General features: G+C 35.2%; 1 protein-coding gene across 5 annotated transcripts in view; it reads left to right on the top strand.

Annotated features, from left to right (window-relative positions):
* The window catches only part of Strn3 (striatin 3), an 89,573-nt gene that overhangs the window by 15,332 nt on the left and 49,769 nt on the right, over positions 1-24,472 (top strand). For all 5 annotated transcript variants that reach the window (XM_078050260.1, XM_005322655.5, XM_021724683.3 and 2 more), the window contains exon 2: positions 24,021-24,124. In XM_078050260.1, the coding sequence (XP_077906386.1) occupies positions 24,021-24,124 (104 nt within the window). The remainder of the gene's footprint in view (positions 1-24,020; positions 24,125-24,472) is intronic.

Consider the following 24,472-nt stretch of genomic DNA (forward strand, 5'->3'; position numbering starts at 1 on the left):
CTTGTGGCTTTATTTTCTCTCATTGGGGACTGTCTTTGTGAAAGTGCAGCTTAAGTTGTTATGGTGACACCTGCCTGAGGAAACTGCAGAGACTCAGAGTTACCAGACAGGACTTTGAGTTCAGGCACCAACTCCCAGGAATAGAGAATTCTTTTTTTGGGGGGGGTGCTAGGAATTGAACCCAGGGCCTTGTGCATACAAGGCAAGCACTCTACCAACTGAGGTATATCCCTCAGCCCTGAATAGAGAATTCTGAGCAAAACAAGATGACCCTAATGTCTAGCCAGTCCTGCGTCCTTCAGATTGCCTGCTTTGCTGAAACTTTCCCACAAATAACCTTTTAATGAAACCTGGATAATAAATGTGCTGAGCTAGCTCTGGATCAGTCAAACTCAATCAATTTGGCTACCCACTAGCCCCACCTTTTTCTGTGTGTGTGTGTGTCAGTCTTCATCTCCCATCACCCCTCATCTGGTATTTCCTTAATTAATGGCCACAGCTGAGATGAGAGGGCCAGGACACTTAACCAGTGTACTTTATTTATGTATGTTATTATGCAACTGTTACCACCATCCATCACCAAACACTGTATCTTGCAAAACTGGAAACTATACCCATTAAATAATAACTCATTTTCCCCAGCTCCTGGTAACTACCATTCTACTTCCTGTCTCTCAGATTCTCATTTTTACTACTATAGGTACCTCATATACATGGGCTCATTATAGAATTTGTGTGTTTGTGACTGGCTTTTTTCACTTAGCATAATGTCCTCAAGGTTCATATAGTAGCTAGCCTGTGTCAGAATTTCCTTTTTAAGGCTGAATAATACTCCATTATATCTACATGCCACATTCTGTTTATCTGCTCATCTGTTAGTAGACACTTGGGTTACTTTGCTTTTACATTTTAACTATAATAGATAATGTTGTTGTGAACATGAAATTTGAAACCCTGCTTTCAATTCTTTTAGTATAACTGATACTTGATAAAGAAATTAGTAAATTCAGTGCTTAGAGGATGCCTACCTTTTTCATTTGTATGGTACCTTCTCAAAATCTGAATGGGTTATTCAGTTCTTATTGATTTTTTTTTAAATTATTTATTTTTTGAGAGAGAGAATTTTTAATATTTATTTTTAGTTCTCGGCGGACACAACATCTTTGTTGGTATGTGGTGCTGAGGATCGAACCCGGGCCACAGGCATGCCAGGCGAGCGTGCTACTGCTTGAGCCACATCCCCAGCCCTAAAAAAAATTTAACAGAGTCTTTTTTTTTTTACATTATAAGTGCATGATTTTTTTGGTGGATGGTTTCACATGAGGTCACTTGATGGCTGATTTAAAGCTACACTATTCAAATATAGGAGAATTTGAATCTGAGACGTTAATTTCAACGCAAGCACCCAAGGCAGCTAGGTACTTTGAAAACCTTCAACTCTACCACCTATGCCTCTTGCTCAGCAGATGTCTTTACCTTCTATTTAACAGAAAAATAAAATCTCATCAGATGGGAAGTTCTTTATATTCTTGCTACCAAATCTACAAAAACATGTGCATGTTTGCCCTTTTCTGAATACTGTTTTTAAAATGGAAATAGCATTTTTAAAGACTTTTATGTGTTACAAGCTTTAGTTGAAAAATCACAGAGCAGTCTTATTCATAAATACAGCAGCATTTTCTATTCGTAAAAGCTCATTGCTACTAGTTTTTCATTGACTGTTTAGCACCTACTGTATACCAGGAACTCTAAACAAAATAAACTCTTCTTGTCCGATTGGAGTTTTAAATTCTAGTGGGTAGAGAAAGAAAATAAAGTTTGTCAAATGGTGGTAAATGCTGTAAAGGAACATATAGTAGAGAAAGCTGGTAAAGAATGGATTGATGGACTGGGGTTGTGGTCAGAGGTAGTATGTGTGAGGCACTGGGTTTGAGCCTCAGCACCACATTAAAAATACAATAAAATAAAAGTATTGTGTCTACCTACATCTAAAAATGTTTAAAAAATGGATTGATGTGTAAGAGATTACTTTGTGTGGGGGGTACTGGGGGTTGAACCCCGGCCTTGTGCAATTTTGGCAAATACCCAAGCACTAAGATGCATTCTCAACCCTTTTTGGTTTTGAGACAGAATCTTGCCAAGTTGTTTAGGGCCTTGCTGAATTGCTGAGGTTGGCCTTGATTGAATTTGTGATCCTCATGCTTCAGCCTCTGAAATTGTTGCAGGAACCACCATTCCTGGGCCAAGACATTACCATTTAAACAGGGTCCCTGGGGAGGAACTCAACTGCTGAAGATTGGATACTTTGTGTTTCTCTCATCTCCAATACTGCCTTTTATTTTAATAAGATATTTTCTAGTATGCCATTTGCAAAATTTATTTATTTTGGTACAGGGGATTGAACTCAGGGACTGTGCAAGGAAGGCAAATGCTCTACCACTGTGCTATGTATCCAGCCCTTTTTTATTTTTTGAGACAGGGTCTTGATAAATTGTTCAGGCTGGACTTGAACATGTGATTCTCCTATATTAGCTTCCCAAATAGCTGGTGCATGACATTGTGTGTGGTTTTACTTTTTGTTTTTGGTTACTTTCTTAGTGGCTGCCCTGGAAATTACAATTAACATCTTAATGAACAATTATCTAGTTTGAATTAATATCTATTTAATTACAATCGTAGATTTAAAACTTTTTTTTCTATAAAACTTCATTCTCTTCCTGGTTCTTTGTGCTATTGTTATCCTGCAAATTACATTTATCTGTTGTATACCCTGCCGACACATTTCTAATTATTGCTTAATGCAGTTCTTTTAAGTCAGGGAAAAAAAGAATTATCAAAAAATACATTTACACTCTCTTTCATAGTTTACTATGAAGTTACCTTTGCTGTTGCTCTTTGTTTTTTTATTGTGGATTAGAATTACTAATGTCCTTTACATCTGAAAGACTTCCTTTAGTATTTAGATTTACAACAAGTCTAATTGCACATTTTTTCAGTTTTTGTTTATTTGGGAATACCTTAATTTTTCCTTCATTTTTGAGGGATACTTTTGTTGAATTAGGCAGTCTTTTTTTTTTTTTTTGCTCTCAGCTCTTTGAATATATCATCTTACGGCCATCATGGTTTTTGATGGGAATTCAGGCAGTCTTTTTTTTTTTTTTTTTCTCTCAGCTCTTTGAATATACTATCTTATGGCCATCATGGTTTTTGATGGGAATTCAGCTGTTTATTTTGGGAAAATTCTTTGTAGGTGAGTCACTTCTCAGTTTTTTCAAGAGTGTTTCTTTTTTCCATTGGCTTTTGACAGTTTGATTATGGTATATTTTAGTGCGAATCTCTTTTGAGTTTATTTTGTAATTCATTGAGCCTCTTGGATGTGTAGATTAATGTTTTTCATCAAATTTGGGGAAATTATTTGACCATTATTCTTCAAATATTCATTCTGGCCTTTTTTCTCTCTTTCCTTCATTTCCATTATGCATATATTGGTGTATATATACTTACTGGTGTTTTACAGGTTTCTGAAGCTTGTTTATTTTTCTCATTTTTTGTTCTTTCTTTTTCTCAGATAAAATAGTCTCAGTTGACCTCTCTATAATTTGGCTGATTCATTCTTCTGGCTGTTTGTATTTGCTGTTAAGTTCCTCTGTTGAGTTTTTCAATTATTTTATTAATTCTTGAATTTCTATTTAGTCATATGTATATATAATTTAAAGTCTTAGTTTGGTAGATTCAATGTCTGGGCTTTCTTAAAAAAAGTTTATATTAACTATTTTTTTCTCTGTGTATATCTGTTGTTGTTTCCTGCATGCCTAGTAATTTCTTGTTGAAAAATAAACTTTAGCAGTGCTGGAGATCAAACCTAGGGCCTTGTGCATGCTACTCAAGCGTTCTACCACTGAATTACATCCCTAGCTCCACATTTTTTTCTTGTAAATAACCTGGCAACTCTGCAAATCAGATTATCCCCTTCCTTGGGATTATTTGTTGTTAATTTTCAGAACTAATTCTGTGAAGTTTTTTTGTTTGTTTTTTTTTTTTTTTTTTTGGTCATGTGTGTTTACTAAAGGTTCTGCACAGTTAGCTTAGTGGTTAAGCTAATGAATGAGCAGAGAAGCTAATGAGTGAACAAAGATGCCAAAGGTTCTATGTATGTTGGGACATGCCTTTAACTGTGAGGCAATTTATAGCTCTGCCCTAGCTTTCATTTACCTTTTTGCCTGTACAATAACCTCAAGTTTAGCCAGAGATTAGAATTTAGGTCTTTCCTGAGCAAATGAACGATGCTACCTGTGGCATGACTTTCTAGAATCCCATAATATGTTGAAACTTTTCAAAGTCCCTTACAGACATCTAATTCCCCTCAATTTTCCTATTAAATAAGCTTTTTAGTTATTGTTTTGCTTGTCCCAAATGTTATCTACCACCTCATGCAGCCGAAATGTTGGACAATTGCCTCTGGTTGTTTTTGACAAAAGGCACCCATAGAAAAGCCGTTTACACTGGAGAGTTCAGTGTCAGTTCAGATAAATACAGTTTAGCTAGTAGAGTCTTCCAGGGAACCACCAGACCTGTCAAATGAAGGAGCTCCAACTCCATTTTGCCCTCTCTAGTGGATGATGTTTTTTATGGCTACCAGGGAATTGGGAATAGATAAGAATAGGAAGAAAAAATACCACGAGGTTGTTGCACTTACTTATAGCCGTATTTGTTGTATAGACACTCCTTAGATTGTTTGGTTGTTAGGTTCTGAATAGTTAATTCTTAAATTTTTTGCCAGTGTTTTGTTGCTTTTACGAAGCAGTAGATTTCAGAAGTCTTTACTCTGCCATTTTTGCTGAAATAATCCTGTGGTATTGTAAAGTAAGCATGGGAGTGACACTAACCTTAATAAGAATGTGTGGATTCCTTCTCCAAGCTCAAGAGGATTCAAGAGAACCTGGGTGTTTATTGTATTCTGTTATGGATTGTTCAGTCAGGTGAAGAGACAGAGGAGGTTTGGCAAAATAGAGTTTATTATAATCTCAGGTCTTGTGGACAGGAGGCACAACATACTGCACAAGTGGTGGTCAGGATGGAAAGGTGGTCAGGATGGAAAGAGGTTAGGCCCTAGCCTTAATGGGGCTTTCCACCAAAAAGGCAAGGCAGGCTCTAGGGCTGTAGCACTGTATAAAAATAAACAAATAATGAAGGCATGCAGTCCATTTACGCCTACCAAAAATTTTTTTAAAAAGGCAAGGCAGATGTAGGCTATAGTTAAGGATTGGCTAGTTTCGATAATTTTTAAGGGTTCTAGGACATAGTGGTGTTTCTGGTTGTCTGATGTCAGGCTCTAAGATGACTAAGGCAAAAAAGTTTTGCCTCGTGGTGAACAAGCCTGGTAAGAGGAAGTAGCTCTGGATTGGTTAGTTTTGTCTATCAAAAGCAACCCCCTGATAAGCCCTCCAAGAATTGTCTTGCACTGGGAGAGGTACTTTGCCTGGCCAGAAAGGTTTTCTTTTCACTTCCTGTCTGCCTTCCTTTCCTCCTCCCAGTCCTGGAGATTGAACCAAGGATGCTCTACCACTGAACTAAATTTCAAGCCTTTTTTATTTTAAAGTCTTGCTAAGTTGCCCAGCATGGTCTTGAACTTGTGATACTTCTGCCTCAGGCTCCCAAGCAACTGGGTTTATAAGTATGTGCCACTGTGCCTGGCTATAGTTAATTTACTTTATAGTTGTCCTATTTCAATACACACAGGTCTGCCTCATTTTTTTTTTTTTAACAATTCAACAGTGTGTGATAGCCACAACCTCATTTAAACCCTGCTTTCTTACACCATTCTCTCATCAATGATTGCAAGTTTGATAACTGTTAATCAGCTTTACATTACTGTGACAAAATACATGAGGTGGATCCACTTAAAGGAGGAAAAATTTATTTTGGCTCATGGTTTCAGAGGTTTCACTCCATGGTCACTTGGTTCCATTGGTTCTGGGCCTATAGCCAGGCAGAACATGATGGGTAGCACATTGTGGAGTAAAGCTGCTTACTTAATGGCATCAGGGAAGCATGGTGGGAGGGGAAGGGCTTGGGGAAAAGATACCTTTCAGGGGTAATACCCCTTGCAGTGAAGCCCAACTTCGTAAAGTTTGTACTACTATCCAGTGATGCTATAGGCTGACAACCAATCCATTAGCACATGGCTTTGGAAGGGACATTTCAGATCCAAACCATAACAGCTTGGGGTAGCTAACTGAGGTGACATTTACTATGTAGGATATTTATTAGGGTATGCTCTTAGAATGAATGGAAAGAAGGCAGAGAAGACAAATTGGGCTGCAGTTGGAATATCGACAAAAATCTGTTGGTCCTCATTGGGAATTCTGCAACTGAAATAGCCCTTAGAGTTGTCCTAAGGTGGGGGAAGGGGCCAGACTTTTATGTTCCTGTTTTGATCTGTTATTGGATGAGAGGGCCCCTTGGGAACACAGCTGAGTTTAGCCGAGACAGTTCCTGAAGAGAACTGACAGCTGAGGGCTGTTTTCCAGTAGCATTCCCAGCAGCTGGTCAATGAATCCTTCATTCCAGAGGGGGCTGAGGGCAACATATCAAGGGTGTCAGCTAATAATATCCTCATATGCTTCTTCTAATTAGGATTTACTTCTTTTTTATTTTTTAAAATTACAGTTTTCTCTTTTTTTCTTTCTAGTACTAGGGGTTGAATCCAGGGGTACTGTATCATTGAGCTACATCCCCAGTATTGTTGAGAGAGGATCTTGAAAAACTGGCTTTGAACTTGTGATTTTCCTGACTCAGCCTCCAGAGTCAATGGGATTATAGGTGTGCACCACCACACCTGGCTAGAATTTTCTTTTTTTTTAATAAATTAGTTTTTCCCATGAGAAAGCTGAAAATATAATTCTTTCAATTTCTGTACATTTTTACTGAAGACAGTTCTTCCTAACACAATTAGGAGCTGTTTTGGTTTTATTGGGTGTAAATGATGAATGAACCATTTTAGTAATGGAAATGTCATTGTGGAGTCCTAAAATCCTAAGCATAGAAATTGAAATTCATAGCTAGCAGATCTTAAAAAGACATCTAATTTGGCCCTCTCATTTGGCAAAGGAGGAAACATGGAATGAGGGTTATAAAGCTAGTTAATGATGAGAAAGGATTAGAATGTAGATCTGCAAACATCCAGGCTAGTGTTCAATGCCTTATTCCCTCAATTAATTTCCTGTAATTTCTAAGATGACAGTGTTAGAGTTCTGAAACTGAGCAAGAGTATTTTTTTATGGCTTTTACAGTCATCTTGTTGCTCCTGGGAGGTGTTAAACAATATGCAGAAGCTTCAGTGACAATGATGATGATAGTCAACTTCTGGAGCTATATCATTTTGGACAGATGATTCTGATTTATTTTTAACCTTCCTGGAAGATGATTCCACAGTTAACTTTGGAAACTTCTTCCTAATGACTATGACTTATCAGGTAATGGAAACTTCACTATTATTTGCTGGCACAGTCATGCAATGAATAAGATTTTAAAAGAGGTTTGAAAGTGCTCTAGAATTAAAAAAATAACAACATTGTAGTTTCAGTTATGAATTGTATTAAACATATTCTAGATTATCTGTATCATAATTGTCCCTTGATTCTGGGATCATAATTTACATTTGTATTTATGTTTGTGGTGATTGCCAACTAACAGATACTATTTTGGTTGTTGAGGGCTAATGTTAATGAATAGAATAGAGGCAGTCTTAAGATACTTTTGGGTTAAATGAAACACAAATTATTCTCTTTAACATGTGGGGTTAATGTTTTGTAATAATGTGAAACAAATTGCATTCCTTATTATGAGGCACTCAATAGTCCTAGAAGTCTATACTTAAAGAAATCTTGTGGTGAGGCAGCTGGAAACATTTTTGTGTGTCAAGGACATATTCAAATTAAAAAAAAAAACACTCATGTTTATAAGTGTTATTTGTTAAATTGAATTTTTTGGGGGGCAATTTTGTTTATAAATTTTAGTTCATTTGGTTTTATGTTTATATAATACCTTTATGCACAGTTTATTTCTAATTTTGTTTGTATAGGTTTAAAAAACCTAAGATTAAAAATAATTTATGTGGATATTATATAAAACTGTGAAAACATTTCTCCTCTACAAAGGGGTCTATATATTTCTCAAGTGTAAGAATCTGTCTCCAGAATTCTAAATTAGTTTAAAGAAGTTAATGTTAGGCTACCTATAGATACCCACTTGAAGTATATGAAAATTTCAAATATGCTAGTCATATTTTATATGTGTGTGTGTGTTTAGGCAACAAAGTAGGAAAACAGAGACCCCAATGTAGAAAACTATTGTTGTAAATTGTAATAATAGGAAATTTCTTTGGAATAAAGCATCTGATGCCGTAATGTACTTTTAAGAAGATAAATTTTAGTCTTGAAAGATTCATACTACCTCTCATGACTCACGTTATATCCCCCTACCCCCACTCCTCCCCGCCTGTGAATTGAACCTATGGCCTTGAATCCACTAAGCATACAGTGAGTGAACTACTACCCAGCCCCATATTTAATTCTTTGGAATTGCTTAACTCTTTTTTTTTTTTTTTTAAGAGAGAGTGAGACAGGAGAGAGAGAGAAAGAGAATTTTTAATATTTATTTTTTTAGTTCTCGGCGGACACACATCTTTGTTGGTATGTGGTGCTGAGGATCGAACCTGGGCCGCACGCCTACCAGGCGAGCGCGCTACCGCTTGAGCCACATCCCCAGCCCCTTGCTTAACTCTTTTTAAAAATTATAGTGAATGTTATGATTTGGGGGGAAAAAAAAACACTTCATGATTTGTTACATGAGTTTGAATTTTTACAAGTTGCTATTTAGTGGAATGTAGGTATTTGTAATCAAACTGGTAAGATCTTCCTGTTAAATCAAGTTTTGGTTGCTTGTTTTGGGTGAGGTACATAGCCTGTGGTTTATTTACTATTTTTGTTATTTGTTTTGTGTTTTGGAATGGAGCCTCACTGTGTTGCCCAGGCTAACCTTGACCTCCTGTGCTTAAGTGCTGCCTTAGCCTCACATTGCCTCAGCCAACATGTTCAGCAGTTTACTTACTTTTTTTTCCCCTTCTTTTTTGGTACTGGGAATGAACCTGGGGTACTTAACCACTGAGCCACCTCCCCAGCCCTTTTTAATATTTTATTTAGAGACAGAGTCTCTAAAATAATAATAAATGGAGTTGTTTAGGGCCTCACTAAATTACTGAAGCTGGCTTTGAACTTTTTGAACTCATGATCCTCCTGCCTCAGTCTCTGGAGCTGCTGGAATTAGAGGTATGTGGCATCGCACCTAGGCTGAGCATTCTTTTTTATGCTTGTTGACCATTTGCATGCATATCTTCTTTGAAGAAATACCTTTTGTTTTTGTTTTTATTTTTTGGTGCTTGGGTTCTCTCTGAGTTGCCCAAGCTGGCCTTGATCTTGCTACTGCCTCATTCTTCTCAGTAGCTGGAATTATAGGCATGCACCACCATGCTAGATGTAGACTCCTTAAATTGGAGTATTTGGGGGGTTTTTGTTGTTACAATTTCCTTATACTATTGTCTCTGTTGTTGTTAGAATGTCCAAAAGGGTTCTCCATAAATGTATTTAATGGTCATATGTTTCATCATGTAGACTGATATATTCAAGTAGAGTTTTATTGCTCTTTTGTATTAGTACATTTTATAACATGGCTTATGTTAACCTTCCAGCTTTATTTCCCTTCTCTCTCCTCTCCCTTTCCCTACCCCACAAACACTAAAAAAAAAAAATTAAGTTCTAGCCATTCTTTCTCTAAGTTGTTCTCCAGATCTTCACACATGCTGTTTCCTATTCATGAAATTCTTCCTCCCCTATTTGATCTGACTTATACTCTCTTCAGGTCAAAACTTAATTGTCATTTTCTCTGGGAAACCATCGAAAGAGCTTGTAGGTATAAATCAGGCGTTCCTCTTATGAGGTTTCCTTTATTATGCTCTTTTTTAAGGTAAATAATATGATCATCAAATTTTTATTACTTCACAAAATATTTGAGAAATTCAATCTAAACGGAGGAAAAATTTAGCAGGACCTTGGGAAGTTGTGGTGGACACCTGTAATCCCAGCAGCTCAGAAGGCTGAGGCAAGAGGATTGCAAGTTTGAGGTCAGCCTCATCAGCTTAGCAAGACCCTGTCTCAAAATAAAAAACAAAATCGATTGGGTTGGGGCTGGGGCTGGGACTCAGTGGTAGCATTCTTGCCTGGCATGTGTGAGGCACTGGGTTCGATTCTCAGCACCACATAAATAAATTAATAAATAAAGGTGTATCAACAACTTAAAAAAAACAAAAAGATAAGGTTGTAGTTCAGTGTTAAAGTGCCCCCAGGTTCAATCACCAGTACCAAAAAAAGATGGTGTGTGCAGGGTTATTTTGGCTCATTGTTTCAGAGGTTTTAGTCCAAAATAGAAGAACTCCATGGCAGTGGGAGCATGTGATGGAGGAGGCTGCTCACCTTCAAGTCCACCAGGAAGCAGAGAAAGAGAGAAAGGGGTTGAGGACAAGATGTACCCTTGAAGGACAGTTTCCCCAGTGACCTGTCTCTTCCAACTAGGACTTACTTTCTAAAGTTTCCACCACTTTCTATTAGTACTGCCAGCTGGGGACCAAGCCTTCAACACATGAACCGTTAGAGGACATATACACATGGCATATTTATTTACTGTCTCTATTCAGTAGGCCTCTGTGAGGATAGGGATTGTAATGGACTGTGTTCCATTGTATCCTGATAATGTTGGCCATGGGAGGCACTCAGTACAGAATTGTTCAAAGAATGAATATCAGTGCCAATATTTTTTCAACAAATTTGCATTTCTCATATGTTCAGAGAATTCTAAGTAATAACAATTTGGAAACAAATTGTTTTAATCAGGTATCTACTAAAATCTAATTGGGGAGAAAGAGGTTTTCTCTTAATAATTGCCCTATTCTGCATCACTTTTTACTACTGAGATTTCAGGCTTAATCTAGTTAAAATCAAGTTGACTGTAGAATCCAGGAATACTGCTAACCTAGCCCTGAAACAGCTAATGAATGAGTTGATTGAATCATCTCTCTTATGTTATTAAGCAATAATCTAAATCACAATTTTCTTAAATATATATATATATATATATATATATCTCCCAGTTTCTTCCTTTTCCAGTATTGTCCATAAATGGAATCCCTGTGGCAGTTTTAGGGAGTCTTGTCATATTTTCTTTTTTTGTGCTGGGGATTAACCACTGAGCCACATCCCCAGCCAGAGACAGGGTCTTGACAAGGCTGGCCTCCAATTCGCAATTTCCTGTCTCAATCTCCTGAGTCACTGGGATTACAAATGTGTGCCCCTGCAGCCAATCCAATTGCTGTTTTTGTCACAGCATCTTGGACATAGTTGGTTTTTTTTTTTTTTTTAATGTCAAATCTGGGGAAGAAAAGAGTCAAATCTGCTTAATCTTAATCAGTATTACAAGCATTTATTGAATTTAGAATTCTGAAAGGTGTAGCTTCAGGACTCACAATCCAGTGGGAAAATTTAAAACTTGGTTTAATGTACAAAGAATTTTGAAGAAAGCACTACAGTAAGTGAGAAAAAAATTTCATTTGGCTAGATAGAAAATTCTGTGGGAGGGCTGGGATTATGGTTCAGAGCAGAGTGCTTATGTCGCAGGAATGAATCACTGGGTTCGACGCTCAGCAACACATAAAAATAAATAAATAAATAAAAGTAGTGTGTCCATCTACAACTAAAAAATTATTTTAAAAAATTCTGTGGGAGAATCACTGTAAGTAACTAGAATAATCTTTGGAATGCAAATCTTAATTATTTCACTGTTTTACTTAATCTTCCATAGCACCCCCAAATATATAATTGTCAGGTTCCTTCATGGCTTGGTTCTGATTGACTAGTCTCACCTTGCATTGTATTTTTTTTTTCCTTTCTTTTTGCCATGCCTCTCTATCACTCTTCCTCTTCCTTTGGGGGTTTTATTTTCTCTATACCATCTGAGTCTTAAACCTTATACTATACTAGTGTGTGTTTGAAAGATTGTATACCCTATTGTACTGCAGAAGATGATGTGGGGCAAATGTTGAAGTGGAAGAAAGGAGGTTTGTTGGTAAACTGGAGCCTCAGTACACTTTTTGACTATTCTGTACATTGAAATAAGTGGAAATGCCAAAGTAAAAAAAAAAAAAAAAAGAATGAAACTTTTGCTTTATGTACTTGAACAATTACAGATATAATTAAAATTGGGGTGGAAGGGAGATGGGAGCTGGAGGTGTGACTCATTGGTAGAGTGTTTGCTGTCCTAGGTTCAGTCCCTTGCACCAACACCAAAAGGGAGGGGGCTCAAAAATTTTTTTCTCTCCCTTTGATTTGAGAGTTTAAACTTGTGTTAATAAATTAAAGCTAATTAGCATAGCTCATTGTTTGAAAAAAATTATTTCCTTCAGTCTAGAAGTTGTGTTATTTTATGTTAAAATAAGCATAATCCAGAATGAATCATAAGTTTTTGTTTATTTCCTAGACTTAGGGAAACATTAATCTATTCAGTGATTGTTTAGTTGATATACCTGCAATATGCAGAATGAAAAATTCATTTGCAAAATGCTAGGGTAACACTGTACAAGATAGAATGAAGTTTCAAGAAACCTGCATAGTATGGAAAGTAAAAGAAATGGTGATAATCAGGTAAAAGATTTATTTTTAGGTTAAGTTTATTTGCAATCGTATCTAGTTACTGCCTAAGTACTCTCTCAATATTTAGTTTCCTAAGAAATGGTTTTGTTGTTAAAGGTGTTTCAGCCAGTTGAACTTCATTTCTAAGCAAAAGGTGGACTATTTCTTCCTGTTTTTCTTATCCTAGTGAGTGAGCTAGATAATAAAAATAAAAATGATAAAAATGTATGTTCCACTGACTTTTTTTTCCATTGTGGAGCTGTTTAGAAGTGGCCAATGTTATCTTCTTCCCTTGGACCAGCCATGGTTACTGTTAGCATTTTAGAAGCACAGGGATCCGTCAGATGTATTTATCCGATGGATCTTTGAGCATGTTTTTTAAAAGGAAGATAAAGAAGAGGGAACTTTTATTCCTTCACTCTTCTCATAGAAATATCATTCTTTCTTTTTCTAGGTTTCCCATGTGGTGGTGGTTACAGCTTAGAATTCCTGAGAGGGAGAATGTTTAGGACTGAGAATAAGAAGAGAGCTGGGGGAGGGGAATTGATTTCCTGGTGAGGCTTAATGAAATAAGCCTTTGAATAAGTCTCTAAGAATAGGTAGAATTTGTACAGGGAGAAAATGGCCAAGAATATAAACACACAAAGGATATTAGTGTGAAAGTGTTACCGCTTTTGACCGGTGAAGAGTCCTTGCTTCCCCAATGTTGAAGAATAACACCAGAGAAGCACGCTGAGGCAAGGTCAGAGTGGAAAATTAGAAGTTTATTAAAGGACACCAGAAAAGACTTCTCCCAGAGGAAGAAGGGGACCCAAGAGATGGAATCCGTGGAAGTGCGGTTGTCTCTCCATTTTATAGTTTTCGGTGATGGAATGTAGGTGGGAAGGCCCTCGGGGTGGGACACAGGTAGGCCAAAGAAGTAATCTGGGCAGGAAGGACTTCTGAGGCAGCATCTTTAAATTTGCTGTTCATTAACACTTCTTTGGGATGGGCTATCTTCAAATCTGTTGGGGGCTGTTTCCTGGACTTCATTAACATTTCAAGAGTTGCTCAACTTTTCCAGGAATTCATTCTCATGGCCTCCATTTTAGATCTCACTGGATATTAGACCCAACCTAACTACACTGACTACCTAATTTTAAATCTGGCTTCAAAAGGAATCAGTTTTTCTCTAGGAGACATTTGAACTGATGGTTTTGTGGGATAATTGTTAAATTTCATACAGTTATTGTGTCCTGTGGTAAGATGATGAACAATCATAAGTCAAAAAATGGATCACTGGGCTGGGGATGTGGCTCAAGTGGTATCGAGCTCGCCTCTCATGCGCGGGGCACTGAGTTCGATCCTCAGCACCACACAAAATAAAGATGTGTCCACTGAAAATAAATATTAAAAAAATTCTCTCTCGCCTCCCTTCCTCCTTCCCTCCCTCTCTCTCTCTCACAAAAAATGGATCATCATTATACATTTTTTTTTTATATTTAAGTTTTTTTAGGTGGACACAATGTCTTTATTTTACATTTATGTGGTGCTGAGGATTGAACCCAGTGCCTTGCGCATGCTAGGCGAGCATTCTACCACTGAGCCATAATCCCAGCCCCCATCATTATACATGTTTATGTGAGGATATGAAAGAAAGTTTTCCTTAGTGATATATTTTCCCATAATAAAAAGTGTGTGTGAAACTGTGCACAGCCAGCACTAGAGATCAAACATTTTGATTATTTAAAAATAATAAATAATAATTTTTCTGAATTACATTTAGAGTTTGAATAAAAAGAAACATGTACCCTAGGAATTTCTGTATGCCCAGTTCTCATCTATTCAAATCAGTGTCTATTACTTCTATACATGTCACGCTTTTGAGTGGTTTTATACACTAATAATAAGTAGCATGAATAATTATTCTGGGATATTTAAATACCATTCTTCTCAAAAAGAAAATTAAGTGACATATTAACAGCCAAGTTTTAACCCTCATACAGAATTTTCAGGAAAAAAGTACATTTTAAACATTTTTTATAAGCTGTTCTTATGGGAAGATGTCATGGAATTCCAGGGAATTAAAGCCCAGGGTATCTTATAGTACTGTGGTTGTGGTGGCAGGTATCTTGTTTTACAGAAGCTTAATTGATAAATTATCTCTATGAGCTGTTAAAGGGAGTTTCCAAAGAACATTTATTGTTTTCTTCATTGACTTAAGACTAAATATATCATAGAGATTGTGTTTAGGTTTTTTACCTTGGAAACTTTAAAATTTTAGGTTTTAAACTATATACTGATTGAATATAGTAGTATTGTAATAAATGAGTATAAATACCTAAATTTAAGATTTTTGAAAGTATTTTTGTAGTTGTAGATGGACACAATACCTTTATTATTTTTTTAATGTGGTGCTGAAAATCGAACCTAGTGCCTCACATGTGCTAGGCAAGTGCTCTATTGCCGAGCCACAACCCTAGCCCCAAATTTAAGCCTTTTTTTGTCTTATTTATGTTCAGTTTTTTTAGATACCTTAAAGATTTTATTAATATTTATCAATGTACTGAAATAGCAAAATCTTTGCCTTAAAGTGATGCATACTATTTATCATAGGTGAAATCAGTACTTCGGGGTTTGAATTTCTATAAGATATTGTACACAAATGGTCATTCCCCTTAATTTATATTTGAGGAAACAGAGCTATGTACTTATGACTTATTTATTCAGCAAACTGAAATGTATTGAGTTTTTTTTTTTTTTTTAAACAAATGCCAGTCATTGTTTTGGATGCTAGGAATGTATCAGTGAACAAACAAAAAAAAAAATCATACTTGCATGGTACTTATATTCTGATAGCATTTGTCTAACTTAACAAATGACAATATAGGAACCATTGGTTTGGTTTAATATTCCAAATTTCTTGGTGTGAAACTGGGCTGGCAGATGTTTTTCACCTTGCTTGTTATTCATATAGTTTTGTCAGGCTGCCTAGAGTCTAAGTTAAGAATGCTAACTCATAGGTAAAGTTAATGGTGTCAGTTTAAGGTGTAAGGAGAACTGTGTTAACATTGCGAGATTGTCAGTACTAGTATATCTGCCCTTAATTTCTCTAGCTAATTTTCTCTCCTTTTCTGTAGAGCAGCTTTATAGTTTGGTAAGTAGTAGAATGCACTGTGGAATAAAATTGCCTGGATTCAGATCAGTGCCTCCACTATTTGTTTTGTGATATTGGGCATGTTACTTTATTTTTGTACTTCTGACATTTTTTGTTAAGAGGGGTGAACAATACCAACTCATAGCACCATTGTAAAATGTAAATACTTACATGTTTGACACATGGTTATTACTCTTCCTCCTCTTTACTTACAATTCTGAAATTCAAAACATTCAGAAAAGTAAATGATTTTGTTAAGCATTTGGTGGAGAAACCTTACACAATGCTGCCCGCCCCCAACCAGGGATTAATTAACCACTGAGCCCTTTTATATATTTTATTTAGAGACAGGATCTCATGGAGTTATTTAGAGCCATACTTAATTGCTGAGACTGGTTTTGAACTCACAATCATCCTACCCCAGCCTCCTAAGCTGCTGGTATTACAGGTGTGAGCCTCCACACCGGGCTATATTTTTTATTTATTACACTTCACAAAAACTCAGACTTTTTTGGAGAAATACAAATATGTTTGTGTTATGCCCCCGTTGGCATTAAATGGGGTGTTTTGTAATACTATATGTAATACTACATGTGGTGTATAAGCTCTAGTAACTTTCTGGAATACATCTGGCCACCTGGACTTTAGTGAAGGAATGTGTCCTGTATTAGGGAAAAATCATACTATAAATACTTTTATTTTTCTCGTACTAATAGTATATAAAGATTTATAGTAATTTAAGTAGCTTATCTAATCCATTTAATTGCCTTAGTTACTGATTATTAATCATACTTTGAGTTTAAGACATTGATAAATGAATCAAAGCTGTTATTTTTTTGAAAACTTGATAGAAAATTTCTTATTTGTAACTTATGAAATTTTAAATATCTCTTGTTTTAGGAAACAGCATCTTAACATAAGTCTGCCCTTAAGCAAGGACATTTTTTCTTCTCTGATCATAAAGTATATAAGAACAGTTGTTACTTTTTGATAATAATCTTGATTTAGTCATCATTCTCTTGTCACTCACTTCATCCAGTCTTTTCAGTAATAAAAACAGAGCAAATGATAAATGATGAAAGTATTTTAAAAAATTCTAATCTTATATATTCTTAAACATTTTATTCTCTTTTCCAAGGTGCATAAATAAGTTATAAGTAATGCAATCCATTTATCCTTAGCAGAATAGAGTGGTTAGATGAGGATGGAAATGAATTATGAATGTCTGTGTAGAATAATTATCAAGAGAGTTGGGAAACTGTTAGCTGATAGAATGTTTTAAAAGTAAAGTTCTGAGGGGAAGTGGCTCTATGCACCTCAAGGTGTGTGTAATTCTGTTATTATTCTTCAGATTCCAAATTGGTGCTTAGACCGTGTTGAACTTCTTTATGTGATGTTTATAACATTTCAAAGATGGTCAAGATGGGGCTGGGATTGTGGCTCAGCGGTAGAGTGCTCGCCTAGCACGGGCAGGACCCAGGTTCCATCCTCAGCACCACATAAAAATAAAGACATTGTGTTGTGTCCATCTACACCTAAAAAATAAATGTTAAAAAAAAAAAAAGGTTTGGTCAAGACATCAGGCAATATGGTTTTAGAGAATATTATTAAAATGGCTTGTTTAATCCCAGCAGTTCATAGGCTAGGGCAGGAGGATCACAAGTTAAAAGCCAGCTTCAGCAACTTAGCGGGGCCCAAAGCAACTTAGGGAGATCTTGTCTCTAAATAAAATATATTAATGGGCTGGGGATGTTGTTCAGTGATTAAATACCCCTGGGTTTGAATCCCTGGAACCCCAAAAAAGGCTTGTTCATACCTTGAAAGGGGTATACTTCTTATATTAATGGGAAACAGGCTTACCCGTGGCATAATGCCTTCAAATGTCAGAATAATGATAATTTGTGGAAATACAGAGTTGCCAATTAAAAGTTGAAAATCGATTGTACTTTAAGCCAATTGTTTCTATGTAAAATAATATTTGGATTTTAAAAGATGGTTGGAACAGTGGTGGTAGTATTTTGATAATTTATCACCTTGCTTCAGGCTGTGTTATAAATAGAAAAGATAAAAATAAGGTGTTATATTTGCTTCTGGATCTTCAGTATTTATTAATATTTCTTTTTTCCTTGGAATTATTTTTTTAAAATATTTTTTAGTTATAGATGGAACACAATACCTTTATTTTATTTGTTTGTTTATATGTCGTGCTGAGGATCGAACCCAGGATCTCACACGTGGGAGGCAAGCACTGTACCACTGAGCCACAATGACTGGGGTCAGTCCCTTCCTTGAAATTGTTTACATCAATAAATTAGGATATTTATAAATTAATATATACAATTATATATAAATAATATGTATTATAAATTATACTAATTGCTCAAGCTGAATTTATCTTAAAGTTGCTTCCAAACCTAAATTATTTTGAAAGTTTATTTTTTTGAGAGGGTTACTGGGAAGTAAACCAGGGGCTACATACCACTGAGATATACCCCTAGTCCTCTTTATCTTTTATTTTTATCTTTTATTTTGAAACAGGATTTGCTCAGTTACTTAGGGTCTCCTTAAATTGCTCAGGCTGGCCTCAAATTTGCCCTCTTCCTGCTTCAAGTCTCCGTGTCTGTCTGAAGGTTTCTTTTTAAGTCCTTGGATGTTAAAGTTTGCTCCTTAATGGTGTTGCAGTTCCTAGCTTTTCGCATTTTTTTTAATAACTGCTGAAGTGTTCTAAAAAATCATTAAATTAAAAAAAACTAAAATCATTTGTATTCATTATTAGCTCCCCCCCCCAATTAAACCCAGAGGTTCTTTACCACTGAGCTACCTCTCTAGACCTTTTTATATTTTTGAGTCAGGGCCTCACTAAGTTTTTGAGGCTGACCTTGAATTTATGAGCCTCTTGCTTCAGCCTCCTGTGTCACTGGGATTACAGGCATTTGTCACTGCACCTGCCAATTAAATAATTTAACATAAGAAAAAATTTGCAGTAGAACAAATTTAGTAATTTAATTTCTCGTTTTAGTCAAGATTCTGTTATTTTAGAAGTGAAAACTACCCTAGTTGTGAATCAGGTTTAGGATGATAACCAGTTAAATCAATGTTATAAGTTTTGCACTGGTGACATCTAGTGGTCTTTCAATTAAAAATAATCTGCTGTCAAAATGTCAGTAAATACCAAGTAATTCTCATGGGATAATCATGTGCTGATTATTGAATAAGTTTGGGTATTATATAAGATAGTTCCCAGTGAGCACCTTTGCCTGCATTCAAAGAAAGAGAAAATCAGCAAAAAAAAAAAAAAAAAGTTCCTCTGAATTATCAACTGAAATTTTGATTATTGACTCAGTACCCTTATAGTTAAAAGTGTATTTTTATTGCCTAGTGACTCTGTCTTGGTAGGTTTTGGATTTCTAAGAATTAGTTCATTTCATTTGTGTTATCTAGTTTGTTAGTGTACAAGTGTTAATAGACCTTCTTATAATTTTTTTATTTGTGTAGAATTGATAGTAATGTTTCCTTCCATTTCTCATTTTAGTAACTTAAAAATCTTTTGTGTTTTTTCTTAGCCTAGATAAAGATTTATCTATTTTGTTAGTCCTTTTTGATTTTTCTAATCTCTTTCATTTATTTATCCTCTGATCTTTTAGTTCCCTCCTTCTGCTAACTTTAAGATTGTTCTTTTAGCTCTTTAAATAGTGAAGTTAGGTTAATTTAAGCTCTGTTTATATTTTATTTATTTATTTAGTGTGTGTGTGTGTGTGTGTGTGTGTGTGTGTGTGTGTGTGTGTGTGTTTGGTATGGAGAACTTAACCACTGAGCCAAACCCTCAGCCTTTTTTGTATTTAGAGATAGGGCCTCATTGAGTTGCTTAGATTGTTGAGGCTGGTTTTGAACTCCTGATGCTCCTGCCTCAGCCTCTTGAGCTCTGTTGTGTTTTTTTTTTTTACTTTTTAGTTATAGGTGGACACAATATCTTTATTTTATTTTTATGTGATGCTGAGGATCGAACTTAGTGCCTCACGCATGCTAAACTAGCGCCTAAGCTCTGTTTTTTAATATAAGCATTTATAGCTATAAATTTCCACTTTAATTCTATTTTTTGTTGCATTCCATAAGTTTTGATATGTTTCTGTTTTCATTCATCTGCTCCCTAACTTCAGTTAAGAATTCTTCTTTGATCTGTTATTTTAATTTCCACAAATTTGTGAATTTCTTATTTTCTTTGTTATTAATTTCTAACTTTGTCTTGTTATGGTTGGAAAAAATACTTGGGTATCTTTTAAAAGCTATTGAGCTTTTTTGTGTGTGGGTGTGTGTGTGTGTGAGAGAGAGAGAGAGAGAGAGAGAGAGAGAGAGAGAGAGAGAGAGAGAGAGAGAGTTGGTACTGAGAATTGAGTTCAGGGGCACTTAACCACTGAGCTACATCCCCAGTCCCAGAATCTGGCTAAATTGCTGAGGCTGGCTTCCTAGCAATCCTTCTGTCTCTCTGAGTCTCTAGGATTAGCATGTGTACCACCACATCTGGTTAAAAGCTATTGAGATTTAATTTGTTGTTTAATATATCCTGGGAGAATGTCCCAGGTGCACTTGAGAAGAATGCATATTCTTTTGTTGGGTAAGTGTTCTTCATATGTGTGTGAGAATTAGTTGATCAATTATATTGTTCAAATACTCTTATTTCTTTACTTTTTGGTTGTCCTATCCATTATTGTGAGTGGGACATTGAGGCATCCAGCTGTTTCTGTCTCCTGTTCTGTCTTTTTTTCCTTCATATGCCACATTTTACTACCGAATCATTGCAGGCCCACCCCCCAAAAAGTGGGATGTGACCATTATGGGAAGCCCTTTGTTAGAGAGAGAGAGAGAGAGAGAGAACGAACTGTGCCTGTATTACCTAAAAATAATTTATTACTAAACTGCCCTTAATGCAAGATTAGGTGTTCCAAATATTCATGAATATATGTTAATATGGTGACAATGATTATGCCATGAAATACTGTTACCATTGGGCTATCCAGTTGAAGTCCAGGTTCTTGGTGTCCTGAACAAAGAATTTGAGGAAGACACACAGAAGTAATAGCGAAACATAGATTTATTGAAAGTGAATATAGCACTCAGAATGGATTGGCCCAGGGAAGAGATGCTCAAGGACCCAACGTCTGGAAATAAGGGGCCTTATATGCTAAACTGTGGAGCAATCTCTTCCCTTTACTGACCTAATAGAAGATGATCTTCCCCTATTTGTTCTCATTGGTTACCTTATGATACCCGATTAGAATATTTTCCAATTTTACCCCCATTGGTTACTTCAGAAAACCTAATTAGAATCCCTTCTACTGTATCCCCATTGGTCATTTTAAAATTGCAACCTGTGGTGGAAGTTGTCATGGTAATGGGGTTTATTGTAACCATCGACTGGACTCTGCTCCCTCCCTTGAGCCCCAGCTGCTTCTTTCTTATATTTTGTGTTTGTCATCTTGGTGTCTCTAGCCTAACAGTATGGTGTTTTTGTTGTGTGTTATTACTTGTGTGTAAATGTTTAGTGTTGTGAAATTTTCTTTCTGTATTGGACATCATATATTGTATTAATATATTTTGGTCTCACGACCTTTTTTGATTGAAAGTTGTTTAGTATAGAAAGTTGGTAGGCTTTTATAGGAATATATTAGGCTTTATGGGCCACATAGGATCTATATTGCCTCTTTTTCTTTGTATGATATTGTATGGCATTTTAAAAATGTTAACATTTTCAGTTCTAAGATTGTCCAGAATAAATTTTTAAGTAGGTTACTAGTCACTGTTTTATCTTTAAAAGAAGGTTGTGTGTGTGTGTGTGTGTGTGTGTGTGTGTTAATTGTAATGAATTTGAAGTTCATTCTTCTATGGTTGATGTTTTTATCTTGGTCAAGCAATCTCTCAATGTTAGTTCATGAAATGTATGTATATCCTAAAAGCATTATTGTTTTGCCTTCACATTTACATCTGTAATCCTTCTACTATAGTATATAGAAGTAAATTTTAAGTTTTTCCTCATAGGGTACTCTGTAAGCACTGTTTAAAGTGACCATTCTGCTCTGTCATAATTCAGAATCATGTGACCTTCTATACTTGGTTTCTGGGTTTTCTCTCTCTTTTGTATGTTTTTCTATCCATATATCAATTATTATCCTAATTTATGTAGATTTTATAATACATCTTAGTATCTGGTGGAGTAAGGTTTACCACCTCAGTTTTTATAATCGTGGCTGTTTTTGGCAATTGGAATTCTTTGTGAATTTTATAATTCGTAATTTTATAACTCAAGTTCTATAACGCCCATGTGTATATTTAGAATTTGATTGGAATTAAATCTTGAGTGTGGATGAAAATGGATGGTTTTATAGTAATGAGTCTGCTAGTCCATTTAGCTTCTATTTATTGCTATTTTTAAATTTCCAAAGTGTCTATGTGGAGATCATACATGTTTGTGTTATTCCTAAGTACACTTTTTAAAAAATATTTTTTAGTTGTAGTTGGACACAATAGCTTTATTTATTTATTTTTATATGGTTCTGAGGATTGAACCCAGTGCCTCGCAAATGCTAGGTGAGCGCTCTAATGTTGAGCCACAACCCCAGCCCCACACTTCTATTTTTTTGATGCCATTGTAATATGGTTTTTTAGGTTGCTTTTCTTTTTTAAAGTGTTTATTTGCAGAGATGATGCTATTAATGGTATGTTATAACCTATAAGAATAACTGGAAAGTCCATTGTTAGTTATCTTTCACTGAGTGCTAAATCTGCTTTTATTTGATCATTATTATAACTGTTGGATACAACCTTTACATTTTCAGTTGAAGTACCTTCTAAATATTTGGTGATAAAGGGTCATATGGTCAGTTCTAGCCCTTGTGACTTCTATTTCATCTGCTTCCCCTCCCCACATATCCTGGTTAAACCATGTTCTTTTGAAGTTTTATTTTAATAAGTTCTCACCTTTAACTAGTCCTATATTCTCATCTGTTATCTACCTTTAACTCCCTCATTTTGGGATTCTTGCTTTTTGTGTATGGTTTGTGCTTGTTTAATTTACTGTATTCTCTAAATATGGATGGTTAGAAATAGAAAATAAATTCTCACAACACTCTATAAAAGATTTTAATAGGATGTATAACTTAACTCTACAGTGTAATACTTTTTTAATCTTTCAGAAGACATTATGACTTTGACTTAGTTTGCAATGCTGCTTGACTGAAAGCAGCATTACGAAGTCAAAGTCATAGTTTTGTTTTGTGGTGCTGGGAATTGAATCCAGGGCCTTGTGCATGAGAGGCAAGCATTCTACCAACTGACTTAACTACTTCTTAAGCAGAAGTTTCTTTCAGCTTTTTCTACTAGTAATCATAGATTACTTTATGAGACCTGAAAATTGAAGTCACATAAAGAACATGATTCGTTTTGTAAAAATGTCTATATAGCAAAAAAGTTCTATCAATCTTTCTGGAAACATGTATTTTACCTTTTGCCATAGCTTAAGAGACAGTAAGTGCTAATCATGCCAATCTTTTTTTTTTTTTAGGATCTTAGACTACGAGGTTCTGAATCTTTACCATTCTTTTTAGACCTTTATTTTTATTTGGATGCTTGAAATCAATACATCCTAACTTTATGTGTTAAGTAAACTTCTACCTGAATTCATTTGCTTTGATTCCATGTTTAGTGAAATTTAATTTTTTTTGACAAATATAATGATTGTTTGGTTAAGTATCTTTCTTATATGAACAGACACACCTTGTGAAAGTTGGTTTTGTTGTGATATATTCATAATGGTGAATATTCCTATATGATGCCAGTTTCTTTAAATATTATTCTGTAGTGTAGAGTCAGATATGGTGGAAAGGGCAAGAAGAAGGTAAAGAGGTGATTTCCTTTGAAGAATTTGTAAAGATGAAATATTATTATTAATTAATATTAATAATAATAACCCTAAAAGAATATAAGTAAATAACTAATTTATAGTTGTCTTTACTTTTGAGGTGATTGTGTTAATCTGACAAAGTAAAGATGAATTTTAAATCTTGGTGTCATGAGTAAGAATGTAGAAGTTTGCACTTGTTTTCCCTTTTTTAGTTCCCCATGTATGCTTAAGTACATCTTTTATTTTTTTTTAGGCACGGATAGCATTTTTACAAGGAGAAAGAAAAGGTCAAGAGAATTTGAAGAAGGATTTAGTAAGAAGAATAAAGATGTTAGAGTATGCATTAAAACAAGAAAGGTATGTGTGCCTCACTTCCTTGTATGAATAAAGTAAACATATTATTCTCATGTATACTGTTGAAGAATACATTTGAAAGCTTTTTGAAAGGTTTTAAGCTTTGCCCAAATACAAGATGACATTTTTATTCGATTCATATGAGGAAAAAGAAAAACATTAAAATAGTTAAATTGAAGTAATATTTTTTAAAGACCAGGAAAAATTTATCTTTTTTCACGTGGATGTATTTGTTAATTTTTGTTATCTTTAAAATAGTGTTCTTTGCAAATAAACTTTTAAGACAACATTCATACTAGGTTTTGTTATTGGAGTAATATATAGCAGAGTCACCTGTAGAAAAGGAAGTAA

The sequence above is a fragment of the Ictidomys tridecemlineatus genome, chromosome 5 (assembly GCF_052094955.1).
Source record: "Ictidomys tridecemlineatus isolate mIctTri1 chromosome 5, mIctTri1.hap1, whole genome shotgun sequence".
Classification (NCBI taxonomy): Eukaryota; Metazoa; Chordata; class Mammalia; order Rodentia; family Sciuridae; genus Ictidomys; species Ictidomys tridecemlineatus.